At 45.7% G+C, this 14,128-nt stretch overlaps 1 protein-coding gene across 1 annotated transcript; it reads left to right on the forward strand.

The window, feature by feature from the left end:
- Positions 1 to 919: 919 nt before the first annotated feature.
- LOC146789345 (lamina-associated polypeptide 2, isoforms alpha/zeta-like) lies at positions 920 to 3,195 on the forward strand. Its single transcript, XM_085631075.1, has 2 exons — positions 920 to 1,804; positions 3,124 to 3,195. The coding sequence occupies exons 1-2, from the start codon at positions 920 to 922 to the stop codon at positions 3,193 to 3,195; spliced, it is 957 nt and encodes a 318-aa protein (XP_085487201.1).
- Positions 3,196 to 14,128: the final 10,933 nt, after the last annotated feature.

The following is a 14,128-nucleotide window of genomic DNA, read 5'->3' on the forward strand; positions in this document are numbered from 1 at the left end:
CAAAGCCACTCTGTTTTTCAATTGAATGCGTTGGCCTGGGAGCAGCTGTGTTGCAGCGTGAGTTCACATCTGTCCTGGGGCAGGGCATTCAATTTATGGTTACACTTTCCCTGTTCATTACCTCCTCGTCCGTCTTCCTTGCCACAGTAATCACCAATGAGCCTTCGGCTCCCACAGAAGCTCCAAGAATAAACTTTACATTCTAGTCTCCCTCTCCCTCCATTATAGCCCCCAACCACACAGCCAATCCCATAAAGGGACACAGAAAGCACCTGAACAACCTGTTTTTTTGTTTCTGCACTGCTCCGAGTGCTGTGTTCCTGCTAGTCAGGTAAGTGTGGGGCGGCGGTCCTGCTTTAGCGGACTCTAGGGCCCCGTGCTCGTTTGGATGGGGGGACATGTGTTTGTTTGTCTTTGCAGGATTGCTGCTTCTTTGGCTATTATATTCCCCTATTCAGCGTGCCTTTCCGGTTTCGGTTTAAAACGAAGCCGGTATGGCGGAGGTCGGGTCGTTTGGTGTCCCGCCTCATTTGTTTTACTACACCTCTTTGTCCTGCTTTAGCGGACTTCCGAGGCATGCTTTGGTGCTCTAACGACAGCGCGTCCTGCTTGAGCGGACTTCTGCGTGTCGGCGCTCTGCTCTTTCACGCTTCAGTCGCTGCGATATTTGCTTACTGCCTTTGACGCTGTGAGTGTGCTGATTCCTCGGCGGTTGCCTGGGGACGGTGTCGGCTTCCATTACGGTCTTCGGTGGATATAAGGGGTGCGGCCTTCCGGCTCTTGTTTATTTTGCATATGGGGGCGTGTCCTGTGTGTTTTTTTCTTGATTCCTTGCACCTGCTAGCCTTTAAAGGGCTGTTTTCTTGAGGGTGTTGTTGTTGGATGATTCTTCCTTTCCTGCATTACGTTTGATGTGGTAATGGAGGTGGCTGGTGAATCTGTTACTCCTGACCTTGGGGCTGTCGCCTCTGGGTCTCTGGATGCTTTGCCTTCGTTATCTGTGATCCAACAGATGATTGATTCCGCTGTGAATACTGCCTTGCCTGGCAAGTTGACTGCGCCTCCTTCCAAAAAACAGGTTGGTTCTGACGCTGAGGAAGATGTGGAGGTCCGTGGTCGTTTTGTGCAAGGTGCTCATCTTACAGACGTACTGGGGCACATTCGAGCCAACTTGCTGTTTCCTGTTTCGGTTGCTCCGTTGGAGGATTTTTTTGCGCAATATCAGCATCCGGATCTTGATAATCTTCCGCTGCATTCTTCTGTGGTGAAGGTGTTGGAGACTGAGTGGAAGGATGTTGATAGAGGGGCTTTTCCTCGCTACTTGGCAAAACATTACCCTTTACAGGATTTCTCTTCCAAGTATCCTTCCTCGGTGAAAGTTGATTCATTGATGGCGGCGATGTCGTCTCAGGGGTCGGTGGTCTCTGAGAACTCCTCCCCGGCGGATCCTGTGGATGGGGCGGTGAGGCGCACTTTTTCTGCTGCCAATTTTTCCATTCGGGCTGCCACTTATTCATCTTATGCCATTCAGTCCTTACTGAAGGATTTTCAGTCCTTGGCTGAACTGTTGGACCAGGGCGAGGATGTCTCCTCTACGTTGGCTATGATGGAACAACAGGTTCGTCTACTTTCGGACATCTCTTTTGATGCCTTGGGTGAGGCTGCTTCTGCGGCTGGTTCTTCAGTGGCGGCTAGGCGCCAGTTGTGGCTGCGCTCCTGGAAAGCTGATGCTGCCCAGAAGTCTTTACTTATGAAGATTCCTTTTACTGGTGTCAAGCTTTTTGGTCCTCCTTTGGAGGATATGGTGAAGAAGACTGTGGAGGATAGGAAATTGCTGGCTCCGGATTGGGCTGGTCGTTTCCGTTCTTTTGGTGCTACCCGTGCCTTTGGGCATTCTCGTAGGGGCCGTGTTCACCAGCCCTTTCGTGGTAGGGGGCGTGGCCGGGGTGCCCCTTCCACTGATAAATCCCGGTTCTTCAATGTTCAATCCTCCGCTTCTGCTCCCTCCAAATCATGACTCTGTTTCCTTGGGGGTCGGCTGCGATTCTTCCTGGCGTCCTGGAGAGTGACTGTGTCAGATCAGTGGGTCCTTCGGGTGGTTTCCGAGGGTTTTCGCCTTGGGTTCAGCCAGGATCCTCCAGACTATTTCAGGTCCACTCCTTGCCCCCAGGTTGGCGCACAAGAAGGCGGCGCTCTTGGCCGGTATAGACACTCTTCTAGCAAAAGGTGCTGTGATTCCGGTTCCGGAGGCTCAGCGGGGGTTGGGGGTGTACTCCATCCTGTTCCTTGTATCCAAGCACACGGGAGATCTGCGGCCTGTCCTGGACCTAAAATGGCTGAATGGGTTCGTTCCTCCTCAGACTTTCAAAATGGTGTCTCTGAAGTTGATCCTGCCTCTGATTTCTCGGGGAGACTTTCTAGCGTCCATCGATCTCCAGGACGCCTATCTCCATGTGCCTGTGCACCCCGCCAGTCAGCAATTTCTGCGGTTCTGTGTCCTGGGTCGGCACTTCCAATTTCAGGTATTGCCTTTTTTGTCTCTGCTCTGCTCCCAGGGTTTTTACGAAGGTTCTGTCTCCTGTCATTGGTCATTTACATGGGGAGGGCATTCAGGTGTTTCCCTACCTGGACGATTTATTGATTAATGCTTCTTCTCTTTCTAAGGCAGTGATCCATGTCCGGAGGGTTTGCCAGGTCCTGGAACAGCACGGATTCCTGGTGAATGTGGGGAAGTCGTCCCTGGGTCCTACGCAGGATCTGACTTTCATAGGGGCTCGTTTCAAGACTCTGTTGGGATCAGTGTTCCTGCCACCTGCTCGGATGGAATCCGTTCTGTGTGCTGTTCGATCCCTGCTGTCACGTCCTTCCCAGCCTGCGAGACTTTGGTTGAGGGTTCAGGGTCTCAGGTCCGCTTCCCTATCTGTGGTTCTTTGGGCTCGCCTTCACATGTATCCCGTGGTTTCCCACATTTTGCTGCATTGGGGCCCCTGTTCTCAGGATCTCGATCTCCTGATTCCTGTGTCGGGGGGGGGGTTTGGGTGGCCCTGGAGTGGTGGTTGGACGTGGTTCATCTCTCCCGGGGTTGTCCTTTTCTAGTGATTCCTTCTCGGGTCCTCACTACAGATGCCAGCCTTTTGGGATGGGGTGCTACTCTGGGGGACTCTTCGGCTCAGGGTCTTTGGGATCCGATTGTGAGGTCTTCTTCATCGAATTACAGAGAGCTGAAGGTTGTCCAGTTGGGTCTTTTGGCCTTTTTGGACCTTCTCTTGGGTCATCATGTTCAGGTCCGGACGGATAATCAGGTGGTCATGGCGTATCTCAATCGTCAGGGGGGCTGCCGGGTTCCTTCGCTCAGTTCCCTCAGTTACATGATTTGTTCTTGGGGGGAGTTGCACCTGAAGTCGCTGTCGGCTGTTTACCTTCCGGGTCAGGAGAACGTGGTTGCGGACTGCCTGAGCAGGGTCTTTCCGTCCATGGGTTCCTTGTCCCTGACGCACCGGATGTTCAGGGTTTTGCGACGGAGGTTTGGGTCTCCGATTGTGGGCCTGTTTGCTTCCCGGTTCAATGTGAAGATCCGTTGCTTTTGCACGATTATGCCGTGTCCGGAGGTGTGGAGGATAGATGCTCTGTCCTTCCTGTGGCCGAAGGGCCTGTTGTATGCGTTCCCTCCTGTTCCTCTGATCCCCGTTGTGTTGCAAAAGATCAAGAGGGAAGGGGCCCTTCTTCTTCTGATTGTACCGGGTTGGCGTCGCCGCCATGGTTTCCCCTCTTATTGGAGTTGGCGGTGGGCTCGGGGTGGCTATTGCCCTTCGCTCCCTTTCCTCTGATGGGGCCTCCACTTCCTCTTCCGGTGTTCCGGTCCTTGGGTCTGCGGGCCTGGCTCTTGAGAGGGACTCCCTGATTCGGGATGGGTGTTCGGCGGTAGTTGCTGATGTTATTCAGCGATCCCGGCCCCCGTCTACTTTGCGTTCCTATGCCAAACACTGGGACAACTTTGCTGCATGGTGCGTTAGGCGCGGTCTTTCTCTGTCAGAACTGGATCCTGCCCGCATTCTTGAATTTTTGCATGAGGGTTTTGATTTGGGGTTAGCCATCTCTACTCTTCGTGCACAGTGGGCTGCCATTCGGGCGTTTCATGCTCTTCCTTTGGTTTCTGTGTCACCATTGGTGTCCAGGCTGTTAAAGTCTCTGGCCTTTCAGCGTCCCCGTCCTGTTCTGTCTTCTCCTCCTTGGGATCTTCCCCTGGTTCTGCGTGCGCTGCAGTCGGTTCCTTTTGAACCTTTGGTGTCGGTTGACCTGAAGTTCTTGACTCTTAAGGTCGTCTTTCTGGTGGCTGTTGCTTCTGCCAGGAGGATTGGGGAGTTGGGTGCCTTCCTGAGGTCTGCTCCTTTTTTATGTGTTCTGGAGGATCGTGTTGTGCTACGTCCTCACCCCACTTTTGTTCTGAAAGTGAATACGTTTTTTTACCGTTCTGCTGAGGTGATTCTTCCGGTTCTTTGTCCTGATCCCTCTTCTGAGGATGAGTCGTTGCTGCATCTTCTGGATGTTCAGCGCGCCTTGTTGATTCACTTGGATCGGACTTCTTCTTTTTGCAAGGTGGACAATTTGTTTGTGAATTTTGGTTTGTCCCGTAGGGGTTTGCGTCCTTCCCTCTCCACTCTCAGTCGTTGGATTAAGGACGTTATTCTGTTGGTTTACGGTTCTTCTTCCTTGGTTCCTTCTCTTCCTGTTCAGGGGCATTCCACTCGTTTGGTTGCTGTCTCCTGGGCCGCTTTCAAGGGGGTGTCCATGGAGGATATTTGCTGTGCTGCCACTTGGTCTTCCCCTCATGCCTTCATGTCGCACTACCGTCTTCAGATTGGGGGGATGCTTCAGTTGCCTTTGCCTCTTCTGTGCTGGGTTCCGGGGTCCCGTAGGTTGGAGGTTATCTGTGTCTCTTTCCTGTTTTTGTAATAAAGTTTTGCTTTGCTGCTGACTTTTACTGGTGGACTCTGTTCTTACATGAAGCTGATATGCTTTGGTATCGGCTCATTGGTGATTACTGAGGCGAGGAAGACGGACGAGGAGGTAATGCCCCGGTTACTTACCGGTAATCTTCATTACTCCGAGTCCTTGTCTTCCTCGCCACAGTATAGTTTCCCTTTCCCTCTCGGCCCTCTTCTTGACTTCATGTCTGCGGCTTGGTTTCTCAGGTCGTTCAGGTGCTTTCTGTGTCCCTTTATGGGATTGGCTGTGTGGTTGGGGGCCATATTGGAGGGAGAGGGAGACTAGAATGTAAAGTTTGTACTTGGAGTTTCTGTGGGAGCCAAAGGCTCATTGGTGATTACTGTGGCGAGGAAGACAAGGACTCGGAGTAATAAAGATTACCGGTAAGTAACCGGGGCATGACCGCCTCACCTGTTTTAAGGTGCGCTGTGATGCAAACAGGGAAAGTGCACCCTATGTGTGACAGGGCTCCTGTTATAAACAAATTTGACACAAGAAAGCAATGTTACCTGTTGTATGGGCTCGGGACCTAACTTCTTGCCAACACTTTCTCTGGATTGAAGCATTACGTTGTCAGACAGGTTATATCAACATTGAAAAAAATAACAGTCTAATGAACCATCAGCTTTGCGAGGCATCGCATGGGGGAGTGCAAAACAATTTAATGTGGTTTCTTATTGAAAATAGATGTACTGTACAGTGAGAAAAACGTTTCAAACCTATGATTCACATATTCTAATTTTGCTCTTATATTGTGACAGATATTTTTGTGAAACTGACTTTTAAGGTTATATAATCTACAGAAACTTCACCTTTAAAGAAGCAGCCATTCGTGGATTATTTTTAATAAGAGATGCTTTAATAACATGAAAAAAACAATACTATCAGACAGGAGCCTGCGATCTCAAAGGAGTTAAAGTGAGTAATGGCGAACAAGGCGCTCAAGCAAGCTGGCAGAAAATATTTTTCTTGCACATTTGTGACTAGATAAAGCGCAATGCAATCAATAAATCATTGAAAAGATTATTATTTCTACAAGCTTGCGGTCGTTGCAGGCCATTATCACTAAAGCAAACAAAACTTGGTAATTTAATCTTACAAGCTTGGCAGAGGGACCATACACGAATTTAATCAGTAATAGGACGTAGGGTACATCTCCACAATTCAGGATCAATGCGGCATGCAGGGAAAGTCATTATCTGACTACACGAAGCCAAGTAAATATCTGTAATCTGTATTAGCAATAGTTATCACACAGTGCACTGACAACATGAAAAATAGGTTTCAGCGACTGCGTTTGCACCTTACCCTCACTAAAATAGGTGCAGTTTCCTCAAAATGTAATGCGAGAAAATCTCTACTAGGCATGGCAAAAGCGTTCTGGAGACCTAAACCAGGAAGACACTTTTTTTTAATAGAAATAACACCAATGTTCATTGGCCCATATTAATCCCAGAAAATAAGATTAAATAGTTTGAATTTAATTTATTTTAACAAAAAAAGGCTATAAACATTAGGTGACAGTGCAGATTAAGTAATTTACCCGCCATGCAGAATTGTGACTATCAAAAGATCAAGAGGTTTATTTAGGATTTGGAGGACGGAGTTGGCTACAATGCACTTGTGATATACCTAAAGGTACATCTATCGTGTTTGTGATGGAGTATCCCATCTGCCAAAGCCTTATACATAAGGCCCTATGGGGCATATTATCAAGACAGGCGTTAAAATTATCGCTGCTTTAGCGGCAGAAAACTGCCGCTAAAACGGCGACAATGAGCTTGATAATATGCTCTATGGAATTCCAATTGAAGCTCAGGTTAGATGTCCTTCACATCAAACATGGGCTTCAATTGGAATTCCATAGAGCATATTATCAAGCCCATTATCGCCGTTGTAGCGGCAGTTTTCTGCCGCTAAAGCGGCGATAATTTTAACACCTGTCTTGATAATATGCCCCTAAGTTGTCATGTTATTATAATATGTTTAAAGAGCGCGACTGCACACAAGTTTCTGGACATTTTTACGGCAGTCACTGCAGCCCACCATAATAATTACCAAATTCTCAAGTGGGGACAACTAAGTTTCCGGCAGTTTCCTCAGCTCAGACTGCAACACTCTTAAAAGGAAGCAGCACAGAGGGCCACAGTGTATATTTTAGCACCCTCAAGTCAAAACGTTTCCCACCCAGGTCTGGGTACACCGCGGGCAGAATGAGCTTAAATGTGCTTCAAATTTAACAAAAAGGGTTTGGCGAGGACATATGGATTTTACAGACCTGAAGGCAGCTGCACGAACTCTAAGCAGCTTTGTGAAAAACAACAATATATTTGAGCAAACTTTGCAAAGCAGTCAGGACCTGCCTTTGGTCTAAAATTTGGTCCATATGAGCCCAAGCACCGTCCCTCCTAAATACCAATTCTTTCAGGCCTCTTCTCCTTGTGTTTGAAAAATAGGCTTTACGCCACCCTAGGACAGCAGAAGGTACAGTTTTACAGAACTCTTAAAATTGAGCTATGGGTCTGTTGAAAATGAAAAACACTAATTTATTATGTTCAAATTTGTGCTGGGAATGACAAGAAGAGGCGGAGACTACAAGCGCAACCTGGTTCCTTATAGCAGAGTAAGGGCGAATCGCAATTAGGTAATCACCAGTCCCAATGCATGAAACTCCATTAGTTTCATTTAGCCATTCCTATGAATATAATAGTTCCTATCAATATAATAGTTCGCAATTTGCGACCCCCTAGGAATCGCTAAAATCACGGGGATGGTGCCCTTATAGGGTCAGCGGACCACCATGTCCGTGGTTACTTTTTAATAAAGCATTATTTTTTTTAAAAATGCAGCCCGCTTTCCTTAAAAGAAAACTGGTTCTGTTTAAAAGAAAAAAATGAAAAGTTTTCTATTATTTTTTAAGAGCAGGCAGTGGTCCGTGCTCTTAAAAAACGTTTCCACCACCATTCCCAAATTGAAATGTTTTGCGACCGAATTCACAGTCGCAAAACATTCATACATACGGCTGTGATTCGATATTTGGAAGGCACGCCCTACACATGCCCCTACCAAATACCTAATCGCAAACTCTTTTTGCGATTCAGTAACAGGTTACTGAGTTGAAAAATATGTTTGATAAATAGGAAAATACTTTTCTTGTTGGTCTCCAAAGGGTTGATTCTGAGAATTGGCCTGTTTGCGAAAGCAAAATAGGTTCATACATGTGGCCCTAAATGTTTTTCGGATCAATTTCCACTGTTAGCTACCTTTGAAATTGAGCTATTGAGTAAAGACACAATTTTCAATATGTTTTCAAGTAAAGATATGTTTTCAAAACTGAAGGTTGAGTTAATACATAAATGTGAAAGACCACATAAGAAAGCATCACATTTTCTATAGGAATAAATAATACAATTTTTAAGATGTATAGAGAATGTTTTCAGAGAATTATGATTCTGAAAAAAGGAAATGATGTACCTTGGTTGCTAATGAACGTTTTTTATATGGAACTGGTCTTATATTATTATTTTATACAAAGTAACAAAATACTTAAATTCAAAAATTGCTCTGGTCATCATGCTTTTCAATGATTTACCATTGAGAATAAATAAATACATAGCTTAGCTTAATTGTGTTCAATTCTTTGGATGTGCCTGACAATTCCTTAGCAGGACTTGGCAAATCCCTTACAGTAGGCAACTTGTACAATGAAAAACATTATGGAATGAGTATGAAGATGTTTTGTATATCAAAAATGGTAAGAATGTGTATCTGAGCAGGGACCTTTAAATTATTGGTTGTTTAACAGTGAAGGAAGAGGATTGAATAAAAATTGGCCGGAACTATATTTGTTTCCCAAAACTGGGTAATTGTTTGTTTATAAGTTCATGCCCCATTTTTCTATTTAATCACCATATTAGAAAGTCACTAGCCCCCATAACAAACAATAAAAAGAGGACATGTCATGAAGTGTTTGGGTCATTTGATGATGTAGTGCAATGAATGGTGTAGAAATGGTGGAATCTAAGTAGTTGTTAGCAATCAAATTGAACGAGAAGTACCTTACTTCATATGAAATAAGAATAGTTGTGTGTTCAGCTGTGGGGCAGAGGAGCATCATAGCCTGAATGCAGAAACATTCAAGGGCCCCTTTCTTGTCAGAGATGATTTAAAGTTTGGTGTTTCCGGTTGAGAATGTCTTTGCTCTGTAACTTCTCAAGTCCTTAGTCCTGGTCTCTTCAGTCCTCAATAGAAGGTCTAAAAACTCTCCAAGAATTGTAAGCTGATCAGATGCAAGGCCTTCGATATCAGACAGAATATTTATGTTTTTTATTCTAGCTTAGACCGGAAGCCAATGCAGCTCCTTCAGCACAAGTCAAATATGATCCTTTAATGATATGAGACACGCTACAGCATGGAAGACAGTCTTAACCAGAGCCAGATATGATTGAGGGATTCAAGCTGAAATGGCATTGCTAACGTTTATTCGAGTAATGAGCTATGCAATAGTGGTAGTTTTTATCTGCTTGGGTTTGAAGAAGTATGTGATTTTCTTTCTTGGGTGTAAGACTAATGTTTGAAGATTGGGCTACCTTGCTGACGGGATATGAGTGTGATATAGCGTTATGAATGAGAAGCCCAAAGATTTTACAGAAGAGGAAACAGAAGTTTCTTTTTTGTGATTAGAAGTGGAAGAAGGATCAATTCTATTTATAAACAGAGAAACGTATTTGACATCCATGGTTGGAGTTTAATGAGACATGTTTTAAGGATGATAATGTTACTGATCAATGATGTCTTTAGGTATAATCATCTTTCACAATACTATTGGGACTTCAGATTCCATTAATATTTCAGAAAGGGGTTCTAAGTGGAGTTTGAAAAATAGTGATGTTACAGTTTAGCTTTGGAGGACACCACAGATCTTTAGTTCAATATATGAAGAGTAAAGTATTGAATGTTCACTGATTATTTCTGCTGATTGAGAAATACATTTGTGGGTGAAGGCAGGTTAATCTGTTTATGAATATCACCAGTGTCAAATGCTACTTACATTTGAACAAATCGAGCAGACAGGGTTTGCCTTCATCCACTGTGCATTTGGTGTCTCAGATAAAACAATGATTAAATCAGTTACCAGGTCTGTCAATTAGTCGACTTGACATCTCGTATTGCCAGCTATTGTCAAGTAACCTGTTGCACATCATAAAATGTTACACCCAAAAATCTGACTTTCATGTGTCTAATTTTACAGACTTATTCCTTAATTCCTTTGAATTGTTTCACTTGCAGTTATGTTGTTTGATTATAAAAATATCAAGTACAACAAATATCATACAAAAGCTCCTTCTTGTCATGTCTAAAGATATAAAGCCTTCCATTTTTTGTCTCGACACACTCTTCTGTTCACATATTTGTGTCTAAATTCAGTCATCAGCTTGGTAAGTACCTTTCACAGGTCAAGACTGTTCTGAGGAGCTCTGGAGGCCCAACATTTATACCTGGTGCCACCCTCTGTGTGGAGGTACTCCCTATCCTTTCCCCACCACTGGTTCAGAAATGCTCTTCCCCCTCCCCTGTCAAGGCTCCAAACTGGTTGGGGGTGACAAAAGGCAGGGTAGGCCTGGTGATAGGGTCTTTTGTGTTCAGGAGGCAAAGCTCTTAGAAGTGTAAGTGGGGCTGGGCACAGTCCCTCCCAAGTCAATCTGCCAGGATGGCTGATCCTGTCCAAACCTAAGTCCCTTTTGTGTTACTGTCTGCAAGCAACACACAAATCCCAACAGCAGAGCCACAGTCATGTGACCCAGATCACTGGAAGAAGACACAAATGGTTGGGACAAGAAAACACCATCTTTCTAAAAGTGGCATTTTCACAATGGTAACTTAAAATCTGACTTTACTATGAAAAAGGATTTACAATTATCATTTGTAAAAAGAATATATAGAGGCAGAAGAAGGAGCGGTGTTGGAACGGTAATTTATCTAACCATTGTCATGTAAGTTGTCGTGGGTAAAGTGCCTCAATGTTCAGTGTTTGGAGAAGATAGCGAATAAAATATATTGTGATTCAAAAACATAATGTCAAGAATATCAGGATGTCAAAAATATCGTCGACAGAAATTTTGAAGCTAAAAATATTGTTTTAAGTGTTGTTTTTAATGGTGTAAAAACATATCGATTTAGACAATATTGTATGTATTACTGTTTGTAAATGTTCATTTATATGTAATTTATTGTAGTGTGTTTGATTCTCCGGGCCCTAATTACGATGCCGGGAACACTCAGGTCAGTTGCATTCCTACATTTTACAATTGGAGCATGGCCGGAATGCATGCTCCCATTATCAGAAGGGAGGTGCAGTTCATCCCTGCCCCCCGTGGCAGGCCCCTCAAGGTGCCTGCCATGGGGTGCAGGGATCAACAGGGGCTTGGAGGGCTTGGAGGCCCCCTCAGCCTCCAACCGGAGGCACCGCACCGGGTCCGAGCCTTTTAGGACACATCGTAAACAGACCCATGGTATGGTTGCATTCTCGGGAGCATGTGCTGTGGCTGTAAACCAACCGTAGCACAAGCTTCCATAGAGCAATGGGAGAATCTGTTCAACCCTGAACCGCGTGGCAGTCATCTCAGGGTGCCTGCAACATGGTTCAGGGATTAACGGCCCTCAACCAGAGACCGCAGGATGAAGGGGGCCCTGTTAGGGGCCCCCAATGTCGCTTTCCGACAGGCTTTCCATTTCAGAAAGCCCGACATGGACAGCCTGTTGGAAACCAACATCGTAATCCCTACGGCGAAAACGTAGTCCATAGGAATTACATGCCGACCTCCAAATGGCTGATGGGCTCCTTGAGCCCATTGGAATCCAGCCAGAATGACCGTCCGGTTTCACTTTCAACCTGTGCATTGTAATGCAGCGGATGAAACTGAAACCGCGAAAAGACACGGAAAGCCTCCGACCTGCGGTCGGAAGCTTTCAGAGTTTCATCATCAGTGATGTCATTTGTAATGTCATGAGTGATGTCACTGACCATGTCATGAGTGATGTAATATGTGAGGTCATAAGCAGTGCATTGCGGGGGTGCAAGTTGTACTTAACTCAGGTAATTATAACCGCTGAATTTCTCTGGTTTTGTACAAGTGAAATACCAGCCTAGCCATAACGTACCTTTAATCTTTGTTTTTTGTGTGAAATTTAAAGGTTTTTTAAATTTGATTTGCTAACTATAACGTCCCTGTGACCATTGTTTTTTCAAAGTTTTTTAACTAGCAGTCATGTTTGCAGAGTGGTGGAGATAGGGGACTGGGCCTCCAACCAGCTCTCAGGAATTCTGCTGTGTAAGACTTACAGGCGGTACCAGGAGGGCTTCTTAGCCCCAAGGTCCGTAAGCAGCAAAGTGGACTTCATCCCACAACTAGTAGTGCACCAGGAGGCTGAGGGTCCTTAGGGCCCAACTAGCCCACCTGTTACCTCCAGTAAGCCCCACTCAGTGGGATTGCTGAGAGGTGGTTGCAGGCCACGCCCCTTTCTCCACCATTCTGCAAACACACCTCCGAGCATGCTACTATTTGGGGGATGAAGTCCTCTTGCCTCTTGAGGGTCCCTGAGGGCCAACTAGGCCTCCTGTTACCTTCGGTAAGCCCCACACAGCTGGATTGCTGAGAGGTGGTCAGAGGCAACACCCCTTTCTCCAACACTGTACAAATGTGCCTCCTGGTGCACTGCTGCTTGGGGGATTAAGTTCTCTTTAGTCCTAAGGCCCTCAGGATGCAAGGGGACCTCATCACTCCGCCAGCAGTGCGCCAATATATATATATATACAAATATATATATGTTACTTCAAAACCTGCCCCTCCTAAGGAAACAGTCCCAGCACAGAATCCCATCACCGCTCTTTATGAAAACAACATGGGTTGCAGGTTATGTGTTTTGGTCGAAAAACCGGCCTATTTCACAGATATATACTTATTTACTAGTGTCCGTGTGCATGAAAGGTTGTCCTTGTTGTAGTTATAAAGATGTCTTACTTTGCTGCATGATCCTGATGATGGAAATAGAATCAAGAAAAACCAAAGTAATTCAATGAAAGAAACAAAAGATACAGGGACGAGAACCAACTTTTCCATAGATGAAGCGTTTTTTTTAGTTTTCCTAATAACTTTGACACTGTTTGACGAATCTTCACAAAGTTTTAAAAACTAATGTATACCCTACTACAGTTGATATCTGGAAAGTTTTGGGGTGATTTGTTAAGTGGGGGGCCAAGAAAAAGGGGGGTCCCAACACACTTTTCCACATTGCAATGTCGATGCAGATTTTGCAGTTTTTAGACAAGGCCACAGACTGAACTGCTCAACGTATTACACCAAATTTTGCAGAAAGGTAGATCTTGGGGGCTGATTCAGATAGCCGGTTGGACAGCTGTCCGTAGCCTTACCATGCGACCGACACGTACCCGGAGCCGGTCCGTCCTGTAGAGTAAGTACGATGCGCATAACTGCCAAAAACACGACCGACACGTAGGCTGTGATTCAAGCTCCATTCTCCGTCCGAGCCGTAACTCCTAACGCTGAACCGAGTCGCCCGGAAGCAGTATCCATAGCAGTTACGGGCATGACAAGTACGATGCGTACTTCCTACGTGCCGGATGGGTCATCACGTACGGCATGTCACAGCATCCGGAAAACAAGCATATCAGCTACGATTCGCGCCACAACTCAATACACGGCTATGAGACAGACCAGCTTGCAGCGGGTACGAGACGGAGCAACAAGCAGCATGTACGACACAAACACATCATGAATCCCTTCGTGCAGGTCATACCAGTACTCTACATCTATGACCGGATCAGGAACCAATGCCGATGGCGCAGGCGGGAAGTCAGACACCTACCACAAAAACAAACGACACGTACCCGCAAAATGGTACACACACAAAGGGGATCCACATCCTGGCCACTAACAACAGGCCACCATAGGAGTTGCATGGCCAGCACCACTAACACTCCCACCCATAGGGCTTATGTTGCCCATCACCCCTGCCACCCCCACTCATAGGGGACCTGTTGCCCATCACTACTGCCACCCCCACCCATAGTGGACCTGTTGCCCATCACCCCTGCCACCCCTAGCCATAGGGCTTATGTTGC

This window comes from Triturus cristatus, chromosome 10, assembly GCF_964204655.1.
Source record: "Triturus cristatus chromosome 10, aTriCri1.1, whole genome shotgun sequence".
Lineage (NCBI taxonomy): Eukaryota > Metazoa > Chordata > Amphibia > Caudata > Salamandridae > Triturus > Triturus cristatus.